The sequence below is a fragment of the Venustampulla echinocandica genome (assembly GCF_003357145.1).
Source record: "Venustampulla echinocandica strain BP 5553 chromosome Unknown scaffold_4, whole genome shotgun sequence".
NCBI classification, from domain to species: Eukaryota; Fungi; Ascomycota; class Leotiomycetes; order Helotiales; family Pleuroascaceae; genus Venustampulla; species Venustampulla echinocandica.
Genome location: NW_022474209.1, coordinates 1,114,963 through 1,137,074, shown reverse-complemented (window position 1 = coordinate 1,137,074; position 22,112 = coordinate 1,114,963). Strand labels below are relative to the sequence as shown.

Genomic DNA, 22,112 nt, shown 5'->3' with positions numbered 1-22,112 from the left:
TGCGATTGTAGCATCACGATCCTCCTCACATGGGCCATGTGGGTCCATGTCTTGCACATGTTTGCGAAAGCAATTGGCCGTCTTGGACTCCAAGTTTGTGTCAAGTCATGAGACAATGAGAACCACTGGAGATAGAATCTAGTAATAGATAATAGTATAAAACGCCACCTATGAAACTTTTAAGAACGACCATATGTCGAACATCGTTCGTTTTGTATAGGACCTAGTCAAGAGGCTTTATCGAATCTTCGAATCAATTATAGAATCTCATGAAATTAGCACAGGATGAAATTAACTATGAAAATATTTAAATATCTGCCTTCTGATGCAACTCCAAAGTCAACGCCCTGAACCCCTGAAAAGTGCTTCAAAACAACCAATTTCAATCCTATCTCCATGAAAGATCACACCCGGGCACGGAACACTTGGATTTCCAATTCCAGCTTTACCTCGGGGTTCTTCCGCTCATATGCCCTGAAACTGAACTTCTCTTTCTCCATGCATGTAATTTCAATGTAGTATCTTTGCCTCTTGGGCCAATATTTGTCTGCGGCAACATGGAGAGTCCACACGAGCATTTCCGGGCATAAGGGCATGTTATTTTTCACATACTCCACAGTGCAGGGTTTGAGTTCGGAATTTTCGGTCTTATGCACAATGAAATAGTGTACTGCCTTTTCTTTGCGAGAGGTGCAGTCAAACATAGTGACTCCCTCGGCAGATGATTTCTGCCCAGAGTCAGCTAAATATAATCCGTGTTTCTCAGGACAGTCTTACCTGCCAAACAACATGATCCCCACTTAGTGAACCCATTGAAAGGCCAAGGCCTATACTTCCCAAGTATGTCTCAAGAGCCATTCGTTTAAGGTAAATCCCGTGGCCCCGAACAGTAGCGAGAGCCCTGGGAAGTGTTAGAACCTAGGAAACGGTGTTTACAACGTCAAAGTTAGATAGACTCACGAGGCTTCCGGAGATGGCAACACTTTGACCACGAAATCTTGATAGCGCAATTTTAGTTGGTTTGCGATGTAAGGGGTTGTGCCCCCACCACCACAAAGGACGACTGTGGTCTTGTACGAACGCAGTGTTAGTAAGTTCATGTTAGACTTGGAGGAGAGAAGGCGTCTTACAGGGCACATTTTGCCATGAGAACCCCGCTTCAACTGCTCAAGAGAGTAATCGATGTCATTCCAAAGCGCGGTGAGGAGCGGATCAAATAGTTTCTCAACCTGGGCCCTGCAAATTCCAATCACTATCTGGCCCGCTGCAACTATATATCTCCCACGGCATGGAAGGAAGTACTTACCTTGGAACTCTTATTGCCAGTCCATCAATCGCGATCTTGCCACCTGAAGAGGATATTGCATCTCGGAAGTCACAGGCTAAAGTCAGAGTGACATCGTTTGAGCCGTCAAATGAATTTCGGGCATGCTGCCAATCAGCATTTTTGCGAAGATCTGTGGAAATCGGAAACTGGGCATTGGTGCTCAGGGGGTGCTTCCTCAGGAGTGCAGACAGTTTTTTGTCGACCGCACTAACACCGCATTGGATATTGCTGGCCCCAGCTATGGGAAAGACTCTACGCGACAGTGGCTCATGCTTGCGTTCGAATATTGCGAATGCGGTATCGATTGTCGCCCCCCCCATGCCGCAGCTGATGGCCATGGTTCCTGGCTCAAATTCCAAATATCGAGTTATATACTCGCAGCTGGCCAATGCTTCCGTAACGTTCACGACCAGGTAGGAGTTTTTGGAGCGCTCTAGAAACAAGGAGCTTGAATGCTCTGGTTGTGGATTCCCTCCATGTTCCGGGAGTTGTCAAATGCCATACTGCCTTGAGGTCCGCCTGGCTAATCTTTTCTTGTCGTGTAATATGGTCAAGAATGCTGCTAGAAAAATGATAGATGTAGTCAGTGATCCACATACTGACTTCTTCCATTGAAAGCTTGTCGTCCGTTTGCTCGGATGAGTCGGATGCTTCAGGTATGTGTCGATCAAAAAGTCCCTTAAATCCGCTTTGGACGAGTTCATTTCCAATCTCCTTGCAAGCATTTCCCCATGCCAGGAAATCTCCCTCTGGACTGTAAGCCACCTCTGTCGGAATTTTTCCTATGGCCTGCAGTTCGACGTTATTCTCCTTAGTGCTGTTGGGGAACCACCACTCCGCCGCTAGATATATCAGAATTGTTATTTTTTGCAAGACTTGGCCGCGAGGGAGATTACCTACCCGAGCCGGTCATACCGAAATCGATATTAATCACGACGTCCATTGATAGAAAAGTGCAACGGTATTGGAGTGTGTGCTTAGGTGGATGAGTATAGAGGGATGTGACCAATCTTTGCACTTCTCTACTTACCTAGGCAAAGGAGATTCTGTGAAGAGTAGATGGGCCGGGGAAGTGGGGAGGAGATCAGTTGTGAACAATTGAAACTTGCCAGGTGAGATGGGCATAGACCAATATGGTCTTGCCATAATCAAACGGCCCGACATGGTCTGGTCCAGAGCTCAACACACGGGCGGCTCTTGCCGTCTACTGTTTCTCCTACGAGACTTTCTGGTTAGAATCCTGCATCTACCCGTGCTGATATACGGAAGTAGAACCCATAAGTAAAGCAACAGCTCTGCTGCTCTAGCATGGGGACTCCCTGGCCCATATCACACTTTACTCGGTTGGGGAATTTCGAAGGCGTTCTGTTACTTGATCAAGTTAAGTAAAGCCACGGCTTGTGGGGGCATGCTATTGCTCTTACTATACTTACGGGCTGTGCCTCCGGCCCTCCGTATGCTTGTTCACGGCCATACGTTGCTTCTATCTTATGACATCCTGTAGGTTACAATTTAGGAAATTTTCATATTTTTCTACCGTGTTTACCTTTCCCCTTTCAATATCTCTAACCATTTAATATTTGCTTCAAGTGGCATATACAAGTGCCATCTCTGAGAAGGGATAATGCAATTTAAGAGGTGGCTGTAGGGCTCCGAGGGGCGTAATGATTCACGGGTGCCCAATAGCTGTATTGGCTGGAATTTAAGCGAGTCAGGGAAGCTAGAAGTGATCTATCTACAAAATATATTCATTCGTATTGGCAACAAGCACTGAATAATAAAAGTCCAAACCACGCCCATTTGAGCCCGTTTCCAACATTTGTTTGACAGCCTTCTAGCATGGTGTAGACGGCGAGTAGTACCACACAGCGGTGGCCGTAGAGTAGTACATAGTGAAGTATGCTATTCATTCATGCCACAAAGACGACCGTTGGTATTCGACCTACGTTTCAGTTGTGGAGGCAAGTTTCTTATTAAATCAGGGTGTAGTCAAGCCGATACGATGTAGATAGCGTAAAATCCATAGGTTATCTAGGCTTTTGGACGGGTTCCTTAGCGCCTGTGCATAGGCCTTTGTTCCCTGCTGCTGCGAACGGAATGTCTGGGAAATTTGAGCCAGCTCTCTTTATACGGCGGCATTTCAAGGTGACAAGGCTTATTACCATCGGTAGTTCCTTTGTCCATCAGTTAAGGCTCCTAAGACTTCCGCTCAAAAGATTTTATGTAGGACCATCTCCAGGAGTCCCATTTACAAGAGCTCTTCCTATTCGATTTCTCTGGCCATCAAAATGGAAATTGTCTCAGTGGTTCTTTTGGCAACGCTGCTGCCAACATGTCTGCTAATTCTAATGTTGGGCTCTCTCGCGATATATCTTTTTCTCCGGCTTCGCCAGTCTCGAGATGAGTGCCGTACCCTTTCCACGAACCCCCCAGCACCAGCACCAGCATCGGCCCCGACACCAGCACCAGTACCACTAACAGCGGAAACTCGATACAGAAGACCAGATACAAGACAGAGGTTCCTAGAACACCAAATGGGCTTCTCTGAATTTTCTCCTTTTGATTCTCCTAACCCGACGTCCGATTTCTGGGAAATGCAGGCTTTTGGTGGATGGATTTCTGTCGAGGTGGACCATAGCGACTCAGCAGGGGATAGTGAGGATCGTATTAGTCCTATCCTTGAGCGTCTAGGATACAAAAGTCTCCCAGTAACGATTATTTGTCGTTTACTTGAAAACCACAACACCCGAGAACATGTACTTGAACATCTTTTCTATGATGTTGCGTTCAACAGGACATCTCTGGATGGCGATCCCCAGTTTAGTATACTCCCTTTCACGCCTCAGGAGCACCTGGACTTGAGGGCATCCTTTGAAACACTCAAAGGGATGCAACGTAAGTCATTCCTAGAATATATTGTTTCACCTTAGCTGACAATTTGTTCGTAGTGTCGCCATCGGTTGCATCTGCCCTAGGAAAGAGCATTCTTGATTTGGCATCAAAAGACAAATGGCCAAATGATAACCTAGACTCGATTAGCAATGCGTTCTGGAAGCTCACTCGACACTACAGTGGTGGAAGTATAGAGCAGAAGTACCGTATCAGGCACGATGGTCTTCTGGAGGAGTTCACTACTTGGTTATGCGGTCGCCTCCGGTTCATGGCACAGTTCCAGCAGGTTGAGCTCCGATGGCTGGAATGCTCTTCGGGAGAGAGCTTGCCAACTTCCTTTCCGCTACTCCCGGAACTATGTACTTTTGTGGGCGACGATGGGGAGGTCCTCAAGGAACCGAAGGTTTTGGTTCGGGGCAAGACAATTTCTATTCTCGAGGATGGCTCGATAGAAAACGGGTACTTCCCTGAGAAACATTAGCCTACCTTACTGTTTTTAGAAGGTGGATTGCAATTTCTGGAGAAGATATGGTTGACAATGTTATGGGAAAGAACTGGGCATCTGAGCAGGCAATATTTGTTTCTCGCCTTTAGGAAGAGAAGGCGTGTTTCCTGGCTACGTCTGTAATTGCTCTGAAGCGCCTCATGTTGATGCACCGGTTTAAAATACTTGCTGTTGATTCTGGATTCTGCTTCAAGTGTGTTTGGATTATAATCCAGGTATAAAAAGGTTACGCTTTAGGTGGTCAAGAATTGTTTACTTTCTTTTTCTGTATAATAATCTTTATGTAGCTCTGAAATGATTTACCTGCAGTTTACCCCTCCTTCTTATGAGAAAGGAAACAATTTGGACCTTCCATCCCATAACCCGTACCTCCCCCTACTTCCTCCTCACTCCAGATTTAACGTCAGCCGAAGCTTCAAAAAGCCTCTTCTAAAGTGAATTAATCCACCTCACTATCATATTCACGGCAATTTTAGCATTCTCAGAAATTTAACGCCGAGTACGGTTGCAGCTAGACTGTAATCCGAGAGCGCATCGGTGGTAACCAAGCACCTCAGGTCCCTTCATCGCACTTCATGCCACCACTTAAGTCATAGTTGGATCAGCCAAATCTAGACTGATTCCTGTAAACGATGTCGGTTTCATAATTTGATTATGCGAAGTAATGTGCCATGCCGCCCTCCTTGCGGGGCTGCTTTTCCGTTTGCTTTTGAAACTTTGCCACCCATTCTCTCCCCAACTATGCTCCTGGATTTGGTAATGCAGCAGCACACATTTGTGTTATTCGCATTAAACGCCTATGCGGCCTAGTATATTTCATTCGTTCAGCGATTGGCCAATATTGCAATTGGGGGGACGTGTAGGTGGAGGGGATGGGAACTTGCACTGTCTTAGTCTTTATTCGTTTGAAATTAATCTATTCAACTTCCTCCACCAAATTATGTCGTTCTTTCATTCCTAATCCGGGCAGCAAATTGGGGCTTGGCCGTAAAATACTCAATGAAGCATAAATATGGGCCGCGAAAAATGTACTATGCTTGCGCTTCCCACAAATAGTGGCACAGCAACCAGTTTTCACAAACTGTCTCTCCCGTTCCGAAAGTTACTGCCTACTGCTATTGCACATACCCGTCCGAAACCTTTCCGTTAGGCACGATACCGTGGTGTTGTCGCCATTGCCATTGGTGGAATTAGCTCCCTAATTTTCACTTATTTGGGAGCGGAAGCTGTCGTATAAGCACCTACCCGCCATACAATACTAGGGGAAATTAGGATTAACGGAGGGCAGGTGGCGGGGCTGTTTAGTACACTATGAGTTACAAATTAATTAATACAGTAAATTAACGATAGAGAACAGCGAGACTTGAGTAGAGAATACCGTACTACCACTTCAAAATATGGAATTCTAAGCAAACCTCTCGTTTTTCAAAATCTGTAGTGGCTTACTTATTCTCCCCNCCCCCCCGAAGGTCTCTCCCCCATTCCCAGTCACAAAATTCCCGCCATCCGCCAGGATTCTCACCTTGAAAACGCGAGTCCTTGCTATAATTCTAGACATAGTTCTTCGGCACCATCTCCGAATCTCCCGGATCTCCGTCATTTGTTTTTCCAATCCAGCAGGCTGGTATTTTGGTTGGTGCCAGTGATTTAATACTCTAGAAGCCAAATAAGTAGAAATCCGAAACTCGAGAGGCTGCTGTTGCATGATGCAGCAATTTCGGTAGGCGATGAGATGCTAAAGCGATGAGCTACTTGTATGCATAATGGGAGGGCGGTGCACTGCTACTATATCCCGGATGGTCAGATACTACTCCGTCGCGGCGGGCGTAGTTTGATCCTTGTTGCTGCGTTACCCAGGCTAAACTTTATAGGGCAAACTGCCTAGTAATCGTAGAGGCCTGACTTGTAGCCAAAATCTAGGCCATTGGTGAGAGGAGATGGAGGAGTGATGCCGTATAATTATGGGGCGCCATTGAAAAGTCTATTGTTGACAATGCCAGAAATTTGGATAGAGTCTGTGACACTGCATTCCTTCGTTAACGTTCCAGAGAATTCGGGGCCAGATCAATCTAGGCTATGGATCCAAATGATTGCCATTCCAATGGCATATTATGGCACTTGGTTTGGCAAAGACCACATGGCCACACTGTAGCTATAGCGAGGATTGTTGGCGTCAATATCAAAGGTATCAATAGGAGCAAGTATTGATTCCACACTATAGACCTAAGAAATGATACGAGTTCAAACACCTGCATGTGTAATCTGTGGTGACGTTAAGATCATACACTTGTATCTTAAATTCGTTGCGGTACCTAGATAAGCTAACGATGTGCTTTTACGTCGCGCGTCTCGATTCAACAAAAGGTCTGAAACCTTTGGAGCGAGAAAATATAGAACGAGGGAGCTGAAGCGCTAAAAAGGAGACAAACCGCGTCGACAACCAGAGATCAAGCAAAGATTAGAAGAGATACAGACTCGAATAAGTGTCAATCCGCCAGATGCAATCCGCGTGTGGCAGTTTGGAAGTCAACAGTCGAGAGTGAGAGTGAGAGTAAGGGAGTACGAGATAATTTGCTGTGAGCGAGCGCATGCCCCTGATTGCCCCTTTTCGGCCGTACTCGTATTTTGGATACGAGTACGCGCACACGTGGTGCGGTAAATATCCAGGGACCAAGAAAGCGGCCGCTAAGCCGGACTGAACCCACTTAGTTTACCCCGGACTAGACCAGTCTCTATATGGTATATCTGTACTTCATTGAGTGTAAGTGAGATCTTACAACACCAAAAACTAAAGAAAAGCGTCGTATTAGTAAGTACATGCTGAAGATAGGTATTAGGAATATTGCTCTCTAGTGAACGAGTTCCGGAAGCCGCGACTCTAGAGCGCTACATAGTTAGAATTTAGGGAAGGTAGGTCGAGAAGCTACGAATGGTTTGGAAATGGCAGAATTCCGAGGCAGAAGCAGAAGGCAGCCTTGGACGACGCTCTGATCTATGCGGCATGCGATAATTTCAATACCAGTGAATGTTCCTCGGTAAATTTGTCCGGGCCGTTTTATTCTTCATCAGCTTCAGGGCCCGATTTGAATCGACCCATCTACCGGCCACCATCGTCTGATCTCGCGCTCGACGGGTGTCGAAAAGCTTAGCATCGCAGTGCTCGGCGCGACTGGCGCTGTATATTGGCATTTCTCATTCGTGCTCTGCAAAATGGCCACAAATGCACAGCTTGTATGTCCCAAAGCTATCGAATCTTCTTCTCCTTTGCATTATTGTTATATTCCTCTGCTATAGGGTGCTGATGACGATTATATAGTGGTTCGAAACCCATCAAAGCTCGCCGATCTACTCACCGCACGCAATGTGGACCCTGAAGTTGTCACCAAATACCTCCACATTATCCGAGGCGATGCGAAAGATTGTTACACAGTCGGCAAGACTCTCTATGGGATCAACCTAGAAATCGCTGATATGGTTGTCAGCGACGTTGGAGGATCAACCGTCGTCAAGCCTAACCGGCTCCGCCCTACCCTCGACGATCCGACCATCTGTCAAGATGTGGTATCTAACATCCCCAACTCTCTCAAAAGGATTGAGCTCCTTTTCAAAGCCACACCGCGAACTAGGAGGAAGCCATATATAGTTGTTATCTCCACCACAGGCATCAGCAACCACGGCCGAGATATCGCTGTTGCCATGGTTCCAATGTATGGCTAGCTTTTGCAAATTCCACACAAGGACAAGAAGGCCATGGAAGGTATTCTCTTGAGGGAGATTCAAACTGGTGGTAGAGGTGCCAGTGTCATTAGGGGATTCACTGCCGTTCGACCAAGTTTCTTGACGGATGGAAAACCAGTAGGTGCCCAAAAGATTCGTGCCGCAGTGGAGGAGGAAGGCAAGGTTGCCAAGTCAGCTATCGGCTACACGATTTCTCGCGGAGATGTTGGCGCCTGGATCTATGAGGAATTGGTTGAGGACAATGCGGCGGGCGAACTCAAATATGTGAACTAGTTTGTTGCATTGACATCGTAACATGCTCCATCCCATGGACATGTCTCGGGACCAAAGCAGTGGGAGGCAGAATCATAAGCATCTCAAAATGTGTTCACCTCAAACTCCTCGTACCACAGTTAGAATAATCGCTAATGAATTTATGAAGAAAATTGCCAGCATAGCAAGGATACCATTTCGTCAACCTGATATCGAATGATTTGACTTAGAAAGAAATACACATTCAGGATTATGTGAACCAAGTATATGTTGTCATGTGCGCCATTTCCTGAGTTGCGCTGGTCGCCCGCGTTTCACTCAGCATTACAGCCTTGATGTGGCTGAGATACAGTAGGGACTGAAAGCGATCAGAAAATTGGCGCTGAAGATAATCAAGGAGTGAAGGTACCGAGATCGCTCCGAAAACCCATGTGAGAATGGTTGTGGTGAAGACAACTAGTAATATCAACCATGAATTTGCTAGTATATTTGGGGATTCTGTGTATCAGAAGGCCGGGCATGCATGAAAGATACATCATTCAGTAGATGATGATATTTGACAATGTAGGTTGTGACTTGCAGCGGTAAGTTTGACGGGTGCGAGGAAGGCTGTCCACTTCCATTTAAGAGGCACACTCCCAGTATGTCGAGTGTAGAAATATGGTAATTAATAGACTGCTTTTTATAGGAGTCCTAATAAAATAGAAGCTGGAGGCCTTTCTCGGCGGCAGTATATCTCTCCTTGAACTCTGATTGCCCAAGCCAAGCTATCAGGGGTACTTGGGTCTCCTTCATGTCTAAAACCCCTCGCTTCTTTATATCTATGTGAGAAGCATCAATAACGATCCTCTCTAACCTATCAACTGCCAATGCGCCTGAACTAGAGTTAGTTTGCCGTCTCCAAATGTGGTATGGTGAGAAACTGTACCTTCATCCATCAAATCTTTCAAACGTGTTGGTGTCCCCACTGCAATACCAGTCCTCGTGGACTTGAGAAATTTGATCGAGTCTTGAAGCTTGATATGTTTCGCAAATAGCTTGGCCACCGCTGCGTCCTTCGTTTGGAATTTCCGTACAGCTCTAAAAGTCGAGGGTTAGAGTTGTTGATAGTTGCTAGAAGCCAACTACTCACCTTGCAATATCCGCGGCTCTCAATCCAGCTGCTGTGACTATAATTGTATGAGGTGCGCCATTCTTCTTCGACGCCGACCAGAGCTTTGTTGAATTTCCAGCGAACTTCTCTAAGAAACCGGGTAAATTGTCTAGGGTCCGTAGTTTGTTCCATGACGTGGTCTCGTGGATTGCATTTGCTGCAGATGCAATTAGCCTCCATAATTATCCCTTGAGAGGAGCCATACCATTGATATACTTGTCTTCTAACTCTATTGAGCTCAAGTCGGTCTGGTATTTTCTGGTCTTCTGGGCGATATAGTCGGCCAACAGTTGGCTATCCATGTGTGAAAATGCCTTATTTAAGCCGGCCTCAAGATCCAAATCCTCTTCTTCCATTTTGGCTGCCTTCCTCTTTTTGGCCTTTTTCAATTCCTTCTTGCTTGCGACTTCGACTTCGACCTCGCCATCCCTCGCACGTTTTCTTTTTTTCGACGGTGAAAGTCCGGCGTCAGCTTCGGGCGATGTGCTGTCTCGCTCCAGGAGTGGATCCTGTAATCTGGATTCGTCTATCGACATTGTGGCTGTAGTAAGGATGTGTTAATACAATCAGCAGATATATATCTTGTCAAGTGTTCCTTGAAGCATTATTCTGAAGTACTGCATTTGCTAGGCGGTATGTCATTTTTTCTGCCGGGTATTGTAGACCGCCTTCAGAGTATTGAAGTCGGCTTACTAATTAGTGCGGGGTGCGGGGATTGACGGAGCTTTACCAATTCCGAGATCCCTGTGAACGCGTCAAACGCGTCTTCCATCCGATAGCATCAATTTAAGGATGCTGCTACAATTACTTGGGTATTGTAACTCTCCTATTGACTGATGGGGCCAATCTCAAATTCAAAACACTGCCATCAATCTATGCTTGTTGAGTAGGCCAGAATAATCATGTCCGCGGAACCTGACAACAGAAATGCAACGGGCAGGAACAACAATCGTCTCCCGAGACGGTCATTTCGAGTAACCCCTCTAGATGTTGGGAACTCGACCAGCGATTCAACAGAGACCCCGTATAAGACTCTGCGCCGACTTGCGAATATGCCGAAACCAACTACGCCCGTACATCGTGCTTCGAGTGCCGGTCCGCCTTCGACACATAACTCCTTACGCCGAACCCCTGGAGCTCAACCAAGGACGCCAGGTATCCCCCAGAGGATAGGCGGCTCCGGAAGGAAAACATATGCGGTCACTCCGCATGGGAGAGCAGCACGGCGAGAGTTGGAAGCTCGACGAGCTGGTCTAACTCCGGGAAAGGACAGGAGAAAAAGTGGTCTACAACAGAGGGAGACTCCCAGGGATGCCCTCAGAGCACTCAGCCGACTTTTAGCTCCGACGTCATTACCCATTATTCCAACCCCCACGGATCCCGAACCGTCAACTGAAAGATTTAAGTTGCCGGAACAAGATGATTTTGACGATGGTCTGGAGCTCGAACGCCCACGGTTGTCGTTACCGCTAGGCGATGAGGATGACGATGACGACGACGACGATAGCCTGTTTCTTCCACCTCGCTCGGCCGGGCTAGAGGATGAAAACTTCACGGTCCAATCGGTTGAGTTCGCCCGGAGGGCTATTAGTGAGCGACCACCCGGTCGACTCTCCAGAGGAAGCTTTGGCAGTATCCGACTGAGCGACCGATTCGCGGATTTAAGTGAATTGGGATTGGAGGGATCTCCAGGAGATGCCAATGCTTCTACTTTTGTCGGTGGCGACTTCGAGGGCGACAATGAGGAGGTGGGCGATATGACTGGGCTTCCAGGGTGAGTGAAACACTTTCCAAAATTACACATGAGAAATTCGAATCTGACATGCTTAGTGATAACTCCGTAACTTTGGGAGATCTAGGCTTCGACCGCGGAATGGCATCTTTAACACCAGGTCGTAATAGTGATATTCGACCAGCAACACTGCCAGGAGATGAAAACGAAGCTACCTTCGTATTTACTGTGCCGCCAAGAGATGTATCAGAGCAGCCATCTCCTGGCGTCGCTGACCTACCTGACTCCGACATAATAGATGGTGATGAGCCTACATATGAGATGGATGGGAGTGGCGAAGAGGGGCCTAGATCACCGAGCAGTGCACCAGGTATTGATCTCGACGCAAGCCTACAAGATCCCACCATGGAAGAAGATCTCAATATTGCAAGCGCGGAACACCGAGGTTCCGTGAGGAGAAAGCAGTTCAAAGTCTCCAAACACGGAATAAAATACCCTTCCCTTCCAGCTGGTGTTGTAAAGAAGCTGGCAACAAGCTTTGCGAGGACGGGGGGCAACAGCAAGGCCAAAATTAGTAAAGAAACCCTGGAATTTATTATGCAAGCTTCAGATTGGTTCTTTGAACAAGTTAGCGATGACTTGGGAGCTTATGCTAAGCACGCGGGACGGAAGACGATTGATGAGAGCGATGTTATTACGCTCATGGGGAGGTGAGTCCTACTAGATTAGCCTCTGAAGATCGATGACTGATTATTGAACATAGGCAGCGACAAACCCACGCCGGAACCACGCCGTTTTCCCTTGCTCAGAAGCATTTGCCTCGAGAGCTTCTTCAAGACTTACGGATGGTTCCTCCGTCGAAGCTAAAGAAAGGGCGCCAATTACAAACGGTCGAAGAAGAGGATTGAAGGACGTCCGCGTCTTTAATTTATGATAATAGTCGAGGATATCGTTCTCATACGCTAAATGCTATGGATTATCCCAAAGCACTCTCAGGGCAAGTTAGCGACACTTCTCCCATACCGCTCTGTCCACCACGCTCTAGCCCTAGCCAACATAACCATGAGACCACCGTATGTTTTAAATATACAAAAGCATATCCCGACAGCGTAAAGGTTCCGGTCGCTGTGCGGGACATGGTGTACACGGAAGTGATTGCGAAATAAAACAGATCATCTCAAGCTCTAGCTTGTGCAAATTACCAATCGGTACTAGAATTTGTAATACTTCGGTCATTGTCATAACACTCGGCGAGGGAGACTCTAGTCTGTGCTATGGATCCCAAACTAGGACAGCTAGTGAGGCGGCTCGGGGACTGCCTCTAAGTCGTTGGAGTCACTTGGTGATATTGCTTATAGGAGTTGTACGCGTCAGAAACCCCTGGGCGATCAGACATTCCGGGGAACGTGTAAGAAAAGCGAACAAACAGGGTTTCCATATTTTCCAATCCTCAAAAGTGTGTATGAGACGGGATGGAAGGAGGCTTTGGGGAGTAAACGACAAAATCTTTTTTTTTGAAAAAATGCAGGTGTTGATTGATTGATCATAAGTATAATTAATTCCCAGGGGGGAAAAGGACAAAAAAGGAAGAACTGATGTGATCGTAGTAATTAATTAATTAATTAATTATTATTGCCCACAGACGGAATCGAACCGGCAACCTCGTCATTACTAGTGACGCGCTCTACCATTGAGCTATGCGGGCTAGTGTCACGTGTTGTTCTTCTGAGTTGGAGTACTTTTTGCACTATTGATGTATATACGTGAATGAGTTTGATTGTGGGTGGGTCTGGGCAAATAAAATGTCACGACACTGATACGCTCGGATACGCTCGGAAATACTGGGGTATTGAATTAGTGCTCCACAGGGTAATGGTACACTCTTTTGATGTTACAGTTTGGTGATCCTTATCGCCACTCTTTATTCTGGCGTACGCGGCGAGCTATATCCCCCGGAGGCTTTTTCACAACCATCCATAACATTACAGATGTGGCAGCTGCGAGGGCATACCTGTGTGAGTGTAAGTAAACATTCATAATTCCAATCTAGGTGGTGGGAACAAGGATGTGTACTGACCACGTAAATATGTATTGTGCGTGATTGTTTCTGAGATTGACCTCTGGGGCTCGTCCAATTGGTATCCCCCTAGCATCGCGGTCCCAGGTCGATAGGAGATCCGGTTCTAGAATACGAATCAGTATAATTCCCACATATAGAATATTCGTTCAAGACGGACCCATCGTTTCCTCGATCCACACGGGTTGACTCCCTGTCAACTTTGCCATTTGCTCAACATCCGGGAAAAAGAACTCGTTCGTTTGCGGGCTATTTTCTGGCGTAAACATGTTCTTCTTCCATGGCTCCCGCAGTAACCCTTCAACTGTGATTTCTCCCTTTGGGAGACCATCCGGCCTTGATTCCTTATTCTTGAATTTCTTGGATATCCAGCCCCTGTTCACAAGCACAGTGGTTCCCTCGTCGCCTCTTTCGAGGGGGGTGATAACCATATAACCTTCATTACCGTCGCGCATGCGAGGGCCAATCAGCATTTCCTGGTCATGTCTCAAGTGCCCTGTAGCATATATCCTCCTATAGTCAAACTCGCTGATAGCGTCGGGGTCGATCCGCGGAGGTAAAGGTAGGGGATCCCGTACAAGGCGATCCTCCAATTTGGCCACCAGTTTCGATTTCCAATCTAGACGCTGGACTTGCCACGACCCGAGGGCAAAGGCGGTAATGGGGATGAGCGCTATATAGTAATGTTAGCAAACCGAACCATTCGGGTTGAAGCGGACGAGGGGGTTACCCAAAATAATGAGTCCGGGTCCATGCCTCCTCCCAGTCCGGACCAAATTGGGGGGGTTATCAACTATGGACAAAAAATTTGGGTCATCCGCTGGGGCTGGCTTGGAGCGTCGGGTCGTTCTCGATAAGTGCCTGCAAGCTGGACATGGACTGAATATAGGGCTCCGAGCATCTCTTGAAAGGGCCGCCAGGTTTCGACTCCCGACCTTCTGAGCCCGGCGCAGGAATAGTTGTGAAGCATTCATCGCCATGGGCGATAATTGTGCCGGGAGTGTTGTATTGTGCTGGCACAGCTACTAATGTTACAACTTACAAGAAAGTGGTTCAACATGAGTATCGGCGGCCTTTTGCCGAGTTTGCTGCCTCAGCAAACATCGTGCCCTCGCCACGTGCCATTTCGCGTCTCCATTCAACCCTCAACCCTCTACGTATCTACAAAGTACAGGTATTTGGGAGAGACATATTCAGTTGTCGTCCATTTCAACACCATGTTTTATCAGGGAGATTTACAAAGCGGGATTAGCAAAGCCGTCCAGGAATCCAAGCTAGTTGCATGTTTTGTCACAGGTGAGTGCTGCCACTAAAATACTGTTTCGTTGCCACTGCTAACCAAGTATCTAGATAATGGCGAGGAGAGCCAGCTATGGGAGCAGGAATTCCTCGGAGATCCAACAGTTAGTGTCCCATGATCGAGCCTCAATTATAGTGCTGTGGTTAGTTGACTGGACTTAACTCTAATTCTGTAGGTAAATACTCTGCTTGCTGATCAGACTGTCATCCTTCGCCTTGGCGCAACTTCCCAAGAGGCCGCATATCTAGCGGAGATATATCCATTGCCTAAAACACCTACCCTGGTAGTTATCAAGTAAGTATTTCTCCTTAACTATAATTAAACCTTCCATATGAATATGATTTATCTCGTCTTCCGAAAATATCCTTTGCAATTCATTCGTTAGAAGATGGCTAGCCCGCCATAGTCCTAGATAAATGCTCCAAATTTACTAAAGTACTACCTAGGAATGGAGAACTTAAAGAGTACATCACATCGGGCACACCCAAGGACGTATTTCTTCGACGAATAAGTCTCCTTTTACAGCCAGGCAATCCTGACACTCCCATGGCATCAGCCACGACCAATATCACGGAGAATAGCGCACCGGCGGCACCCATAGCGCAGCAACCATTTCTATCACAAACAGCCAGAATTTCGAGCAGCACTACTCAAGCACGTGATGATACATCATCCGTGGATCCCCGACCGAGGGTTGGAGCGAATCATTTAGACGACGCTGCTCGAACTGAATCCAAGAAGAAAGAGCAAAACGCAAAGGACGATGACAAACATACATCTGAAACAGACGCCGGACGAGAGCCCTCAACAGAAGCTAACCCCCAAGGCCCTCAAAAGGCGGCTGATATGAAATATGCTTTGCTACAGAAAAAGCGACAGCAAGAGGCCAGAGACGAACGAGCACGCATCCTCAAGCGTGTCGAGGATGATAAGATTGCGAGGAGAACGAGAGAGGCCAAGCGCAAAGCCGACGCTACCAGGTCAAAAGAGGAATCTGAAAGCAAGGCTACCACTACTACATCCAGCAGCAGCAAACGTCCGTCCACTCAATATTCCGAATGTGCCTTGCAGATTCGACTCTTCGATGGAGCCACAATCAGATCGCGGTTCCCCTCTGGGGCTTCCCTAAAAGCCGAAATAAGACCCTGGATTGACGAGAACCAGGAGGGCGACACACCATATACCTTCAAACAAGTCCTAACACCACTTCCCAACAAGGACATCTCTATTTCCGAAGAAGAACAAAGCCTCCAGTCACTTGGGCTTTCACCAAGTGCAACACTCATTCTCATCCCGGTTAGCGGGCATGTTCCAGCCTATGGGGGAGGCAATGCTACAGGGTTCCTGTACGGAGCCGCTTCTGCAGGCTATGGTCTGATAGCTTCTATCATCTCGCCGATCACTAGTTTTCTAGGCAGCTTTTTCTGGGGCGGGACTACGGGTTCAGCGCAGGAAACAACAGCAGACGGTCCGTCACCTGCGACGTCGTCCTCTCGCATTAACGTGAGAACGCTGGGAGACCAACGAGCTGGTCAGGATGACCAACAGTTCTACAATGGCAACGCGGTAGGCAATGAGCTCGAATTCCCACCTGAGCAGTAAAATAGCTAATTTTGTGTGTACAGCTCAACTTTGAACCAAGGAGAGATGACGAGGATAGGAAGGATGTATGATATTCTGGGAGTTCTGAAATGGCCCTTCGTAATAGCATTGATAAGACTAGGATTATGTGACACTGCGGTGTAGGATATTCTCTTAGTTTGTAAGATACCATGAATTGTACTACTTGGAACCTTAAAACTGCATTACCATATCTATGCTAGTATTTCCAGGTCAAAAATGCACACGCTGTAGATCTCAGGTCGGGCTGGTCAACGGACAGCGAACCTCCTCACCTAGTACATAATAATTCAACCTCCCCAGTACCGTGAGGCTCGAGCCTCTGAAATAATACACAACAGGTTTACATGCACTTTCTGCGGCATTCCTCATATCAAGAGCCTCCCGGTAATCGTCAATATGAACCGCCTACAAGTCTGCGACAACGTATTAGACGGGAAACTGAGCTCGGTTTTCATTATAACCGCGTTTTCATTATAACTGCGCTCTAGATAGCCAAGCTATTTTTCAACAGCCTATTATAACCAAGACATCGTCTAGCACATGAAGTGTTTTGGCGCCAGCAATACCAAAGGAGAAGAGGCAGGGTCAACTTTTAGCTTGCTTGCTGGGTTGCAATAGGAATGCGCGAGTTAAAACCCCCGAATCGGCGCCTCGTGCTAGGAGAGATAGGTCCCAATGTGTAGCAGATGACGGGCTACTACCGCTGCCACTCGAGCAAAATAGATTGCGGGTTATTTTCAAAGCCCATCAATAGCACTGTGAAGTCGGCCATATGCGATAATATGTGACGGTACAGGTATAGAATGTCCTCGAAACCCTTTCATCCAAACGTGGAATCGTGCAGATCAACGATCTGCTCTGGATCGCACAACAAGTTGTAAAACGACGGTCCGCTAGGCGCATCAGTACCTGAAGGAGCAAGATTGTTCAGATCAGAGAGGCTCTGCTTCTCTTTGACAGCAGAACCAGGATTGTCTACCCAGTTCTCGTCCAACAGCAGGCGAGATATATCCATCTCTCCCATGCTTCCCGGAAAGGTAGCAGTCATCGACCCGCCCCAGTCGAAAGACTGACTGAAAGCCAAACCGTCGGTGGATTCCATGACTGGTGCTTCCGAAAAGGGGCCAAAGCTGTCTCTGAAGCTGAACAATGAAGTCTGATTCTGCAATGGCATAATTTTAGATATCTCATGCTCCGGTGAGATGATCTCTTGTATCCGAAGTCCATCGCGGCTTGAAGATGATGTTACATTTGATGACAGACCCGCCCCCGGTAATGCCGTGTGCTCCTTTGGAAAACTATCTTTCCCTCGTTCGCTAGATCTTGTTCCCGACTGCGAGAAAGGTGGTGAAGCATGGAGTGAAGTCGCGATATGGTTCGGGTCCGAGTTCTCCTTTCCCTTCCTCTCCATCTGCTGAGAAACTTCGGACTGTGGCTTGTCTACAACGGCATTCTCTTTACCCGTCGCACTTCCTTTCTCTTCAGCACGAAATTTTTCAGGGAACTTGTTCCTGAAGCGGTCCCTGAGATCTGTCGGCTGTCTGCTTTGTAGGTGAAAGCGAGGATCCCTTTGTATTCTCGTCCATGCAGGACCATGGATTTGATATCCTTGAAGGATTTCGCGATCCTCATCCTCGGAGAATGGCCTCCTCTCTCGCCGGTGAGATTTGCGGAAGGGCCCCTCGATGCCAAGTTGGGCAAGATCCTCCAGCTTTTTCCTGTGCGTACGGGTTTTCCGAGGTTTGGTAGGTGTTGCATCACTACCACCCCCAGTGGTCCCAATATTATCACCATCTATGAGAATGTTTTCGACCATTAGGCTTGATTTTTGCTTTGCTTGTAGGGCACTATTGCCAGGATCATTGCCAGACTGGTAGGTTTGACTTTTTCCCTTGCCATTTTCGCCGCGCAATTCAGTAGGGCAGCAGGTCCGAAAGCGGTCCTTAAGATCCGCCGCCGACCGTTGGTTGAAGGAAAATGTCGTATCTTCAAGTATATCAGTCCAATTACCAAGCCCGTGTTTATGCACGCCTAGTAAGAGGTTATTCGTCTCTTCCTCAGTCCACTTTTTTCTAGCACGAACGTCCTTCTTATCCCGTTTCTTGTTCGCAATGCTTTTCTCAGAATCATCCGTGGAGGCACTCTTGGAGGAGTGCCCTACCCCCTTCACCCTTGGGGGAACGGTGTTCAGTGTGTTTCTACCGTGGCTATCGTGGAAGGAGCTTGAGGCGATCGGTGGGAATAAGGCGGTTTGTGGTGGAGGTTCGAAGAGACCAATAATGATCGGAGGAACGACTTGATTTGCAGCCTTGTGCTTCTTTGGGGGCTGAGGAAGCTGGACGAAATCGTCTTTGCTATTCTCGACTATAAGGCGCTTCTTAGAAGGCGCTCTCACTGAAGTGCCAATATCATCACCCAAGATCTTGCGTAAGGACTGAGGCGATGAACCACCCAACGCCCGGTCATTGGTAGCAGCACTCATCTCAGAGTTTTGCTTCGGTTCGCTATATGATGTCTCTTCTTCATCGAGCGGAGGGAGTAAAGTCGAGGGGTATTGCGGAAGGGTATTCTGTGCCCGCGCCAGCTTGCCATTGCGTTTGCTAGCATCGGGTTCGAGTAACAAAGGCCGCCCGGAAGCTTTCAAGACATTTGGATCCTGTAGCGGCGGAAGCTGGAGTTCCAGCGAGGGCGGCACTGGAAAGGATTCGGACGACGCATCGTTGAGTAACGCAATCAAACGAGGCTCAATTGTCGCAGACATATCCTATCACAGGGACCGTGATCGTGATGCCGATCACATCGTGGCGGGGGAGTATGGAGTATCGTCCAGGACGATAGGCAATGGCGTCAAGGAATGCAGGACCGCATGCGTGTGTGCCCTTAATAGATCAAGCAAAGTGCGAGTGTGAAGCACGTAATTTCAATGATATTGTGGTGGAGAGATCGAGAGAAGTCGGATGTGGTCGCCTCCCTCTTCGCTTCAACCGGATGATCGCCAGGTCCTCGTTTCGAGCTCCGATGGATGTAGGATCTAAACGACACACTACAGCTCCCACAAAGAGTCCTCTCAGTTACTATAACTTGACAAAGTCTTATAACAACAAGAAAGAACCTACAGTATTAGTGCCTACTCACAATCACCATGACCGCTATTTTACCCCCCATCCCAAGGCTGGTCTTCACCGTTCTTGAGCCAATATCACTGTAATCCCCTCCTCACCCACGATCCAACTCGTTATGTTTAGGCCAGGTCTTAGCTAATTGGTATCAATTCAGTCTTGCTGGCGCAGTGGCACCATTTGTCTCTCCAGAATGGTTCATCGCCGAGCAGATCGCCTTTTCGACTGCCGGCCCAGTCACGGCCAACGCCCGCATGGTGGCATATCAGTGAGACTTTTCTTTCCCAGCCCGCTAATCCGGTTCATTATTCGGCCCTGTTTCTTCGTCCTGTTACCGCCTAGTGCGGCATGACTTCCAGAGACATTCTTCTGTTCTGCTTTTCCGTCAACTCCGCTGACAACAGCCGGTCTAGATTAGGAAACATTTATCTCCTCCTTGCGATGGTGGGCATCGCTGTGCTGTCTAGCACCACTGAAGCCAAAGTAGTGAGGAACTATTTGGTTGCATTATGGCTTGCAGACATCAGCCACGTGGCAATCACGTCCTACATCTTGGGACCAGAGCTGCTCCTAGATATTGCGAATTGGAACCCGATGACCTGGGGAAACATCGGCGCTACCGTGAGTAATCCATCGATATCTTTAGCTGGCCCTCCATATTAACAAGACGGAAAGGTCCTACTTTTCGCAACTCGAACTGCTTATTTACTTGGACTCTTTGGGCCGGATCGCAAGCCGTCGCCTGTATCTCGTAGTAACAAGAAGCTCCAGTGATAATACCATCATCTGTATGCGTCGAAAGCTACAAGTAATTATTCACGTGTATAAACATAGTTTGCAATTGGCAATTCGCTTCATTATGTCTTCATTTAAATATATCCACTCAATATCTGCATTTAACCCCGAAATAACGATCTTAAAAGTCATTAATCACAAATCATCCAGAATCATAATACAAACTTGATTGAACTGTACCGCACCCCTCTAGAAAAGGGCAACAGCCACCACACCAGCCGCAGCAGCGATCATTTCAGCCGCGTTGGACAGACGTCCTGCGGCATTGGTGACTTGCAACAACTCTGAGGAAGTCGTCTTCGAAGGCCCGCTGGTGAGGGTTCCAGCTGGCCCTGTCTTAACAGTGGTAATTCCTCCAGGGGGAGGGACAACGACTACGACGCTGGTGGTGATAGGATAGACCGTGGTGGTAACAGATCCTACAGGGCAGTTCGTGACGGTTGGGTGGCAAGAGGTAATAGTGTATGTCTTCGTGGTGTAGACGGTGGTCTCGGTAGGAGGATTCGAGACAGGGCAGACAGTCGTGTAGAGTGCGATGGTCTCGGTGGTCAGATGGCCCTTTCCGGGGCAGTCAGTCACAGTCGGGGGACAGGAAGTGACCGTGTATGAGGTGGTTGTGTAGACGGTTGAGGTGGTCATGGACTGACTGCTGGAGCCGGCGCTAGACGAGGGGCTAGAGCTGGGGCTCGTGGGCGTGCTGCTCGATGAAGGGGTGGTGGTGTCTGAAGGAGAGCTGCTGGGGCTGGTAGTTGGAGCGGTTGTTGGGGAGGTGGTAGGAGGTGAGGTAGGGGGTGTGGTAGGAGGAGAAGTAGGTGGAGAGGTGGGAGGAGAAGTAGGAGGAGAGGTAGGAGGAGAGGTAGGAGGAGAGGTAGGTGGTGAGGTAGGTGGTGAGGTAGGTGGTGAGGTAGGTGGTGAGGTAGGTGGTGAAGTAGGTGGTGAGGTAGGTGGTGAAGTAGGTGGTGAGGTAGGTGGTGTTGATGTTGCAGTTAGGGTATAGGTGATGCAAGAGCATGCAGAGCTGACGGCTGCGACATCGTTATCGCAGTTGTTGAAGTTGGTTGGGATGGCTGATGGTGCAGTGGTTGTGCCGGCGAGATAGGCCACACAGAACTCGTCTGCTTCTTGGGCAAAGCGAGGGTCAATGAGGTTTCTATAACAACCGTCGTGCTCCTATTACAAAAGAATTATCAGTATTTGATTCTCTCATTGTCAGACTTAGGGACAACAGAACTTACGCAATCGGGATAAGTCCAGGCACTCGCGAGGCCTAGTGCCAGGGGCACTAAACTCAGATATCGGCAGTACATGATGATTAAGTATTAACTATCAAGCGAGTGTCTTTGGGAGCAACGAGTGTATGGGTGGATGAACGACTGTGGGTGTGGATTATGGTAGGGCAAAGGCAACGTAGGGGGAGAGAAAGAGAGAAAAGACAAGACGAGAGAACGGGTGTTAGGTAGTATATAAAATACTACCGTTCCACGGAATCCAAAAGATCAAAATAAACCCCGCGGTACTGGACGTGCTTCCTTTGTTTGCCAAGATGCCAGTTGGCTATGCACTCTTTGTCGTGGCTTCATCCTTGTATGGTGTGAAGCC

At 47.9% G+C, this 22,112-nt stretch overlaps 10 protein-coding genes across 10 annotated transcripts; 5 read left to right on the top strand and 5 right to left on the bottom strand.

Moving 5' to 3' along the window:
- Nucleotides 1–404: 404 nt before the first annotated feature.
- Nucleotides 405–2,270, bottom strand: BP5553_06673 (uncharacterized protein; the record flags this gene model as incomplete). Its single annotated transcript, XM_032015296.1, has 7 exons — nt 405–728; nt 778–901; nt 961–1,070; nt 1,131–1,236; nt 1,307–1,760; nt 1,927–2,169; nt 2,228–2,270. 7 exons carry the CDS (start codon nt 2,268–2,270, stop codon nt 405–407), a joined length of 1,404 nt encoding a protein of 467 aa, XP_031868717.1.
- Nucleotides 2,271–3,615: 1,345 nt separating this feature from the next.
- On the top strand, nt 3,616–4,700 carry BP5553_06672 (uncharacterized protein; the record flags this gene model as incomplete). The annotated part of the gene is made up of 2 exons (XM_032015295.1): nt 3,616–4,222; nt 4,276–4,700. 2 exons carry the CDS (start codon nt 3,616–3,618, stop codon nt 4,698–4,700), a joined length of 1,032 nt encoding a protein of 343 aa, XP_031868716.1.
- A 3,234-nt stretch (nt 4,701–7,934) lies between these two features.
- Nucleotides 7,935–8,735, top strand: BP5553_06671 (uncharacterized protein; the record flags this gene model as incomplete). Its single annotated transcript, XM_032015294.1, has 3 exons — nt 7,935–7,955; nt 8,019–8,423; nt 8,463–8,735. The coding sequence occupies 3 exons, from the start codon at nt 7,935–7,937 to the stop codon at nt 8,733–8,735; spliced, it is 699 nt and encodes a 232-aa protein (XP_031868715.1).
- A 672-nt stretch (nt 8,736–9,407) lies between these two features.
- Nucleotides 9,408–10,403, bottom strand: BP5553_06670 (Uncharacterized protein; the record flags this gene model as incomplete). The annotated part of the gene is made up of 4 exons (XM_032015293.1): nt 9,408–9,589; nt 9,643–9,794; nt 9,847–10,024; nt 10,073–10,403. The coding sequence occupies 4 exons, from the start codon at nt 10,401–10,403 to the stop codon at nt 9,408–9,410; spliced, it is 843 nt and encodes a 280-aa protein (XP_031868714.1).
- Nucleotides 10,404–10,769: 366 nt separating this feature from the next.
- Nucleotides 10,770–12,507, top strand: BP5553_06669 (uncharacterized protein; the record flags this gene model as incomplete). Its single annotated transcript, XM_032015292.1, has 3 exons — nt 10,770–11,641; nt 11,698–12,309; nt 12,363–12,507. 3 exons carry the CDS (start codon nt 10,770–10,772, stop codon nt 12,505–12,507), a joined length of 1,629 nt encoding a protein of 542 aa, XP_031868713.1.
- Nucleotides 12,508–13,507: 1,000 nt separating this feature from the next.
- BP5553_06668 (uncharacterized protein) lies at nt 13,508–14,656 on the bottom strand (the record flags this gene model as incomplete). The annotated part of the gene is made up of 4 exons (XM_032015291.1): nt 13,508–13,610; nt 13,677–13,782; nt 13,837–14,349; nt 14,407–14,656. 4 exons carry the CDS (start codon nt 14,654–14,656, stop codon nt 13,508–13,510), a joined length of 972 nt encoding a protein of 323 aa, XP_031868712.1.
- Nucleotides 14,657–14,893: 237 nt separating this feature from the next.
- Nucleotides 14,894–16,578, top strand: BP5553_06667 (uncharacterized protein; the record flags this gene model as incomplete). The annotated part of the gene is made up of 4 exons (XM_032015290.1): nt 14,894–14,972; nt 15,027–15,079; nt 15,152–15,270; nt 15,423–16,578. The coding sequence occupies 4 exons, from the start codon at nt 14,894–14,896 to the stop codon at nt 16,576–16,578; spliced, it is 1,407 nt and encodes a 468-aa protein (XP_031868711.1).
- An 841-nt stretch (nt 16,579–17,419) lies between these two features.
- BP5553_06666 (uncharacterized protein) lies at nt 17,420–19,360 on the bottom strand (the record flags this gene model as incomplete). Its single annotated transcript, XM_032015289.1, has 1 exon — nt 17,420–19,360. The coding sequence occupies one exon, from the start codon at nt 19,358–19,360 to the stop codon at nt 17,420–17,422; it is 1,941 nt and encodes a 646-aa protein (XP_031868710.1).
- Nucleotides 19,361–19,741: 381 nt separating this feature from the next.
- On the top strand, nt 19,742–20,492 carry BP5553_06665 (Uncharacterized protein; the record flags this gene model as incomplete). The annotated part of the gene is made up of 4 exons (XM_032015288.1): nt 19,742–19,803; nt 19,876–19,986; nt 20,132–20,339; nt 20,394–20,492. The coding sequence occupies 4 exons, from the start codon at nt 19,742–19,744 to the stop codon at nt 20,490–20,492; spliced, it is 480 nt and encodes a 159-aa protein (XP_031868709.1).
- A 210-nt stretch (nt 20,493–20,702) lies between these two features.
- On the bottom strand, nt 20,703–21,820 carry BP5553_06664 (uncharacterized protein; the record flags this gene model as incomplete). Its single annotated transcript, XM_032015287.1, has 2 exons — nt 20,703–21,683; nt 21,749–21,820. The coding sequence occupies 2 exons, from the start codon at nt 21,818–21,820 to the stop codon at nt 20,703–20,705; spliced, it is 1,053 nt and encodes a 350-aa protein (XP_031868708.1).
- Nucleotides 21,821–22,112: the final 292 nt, after the last annotated feature.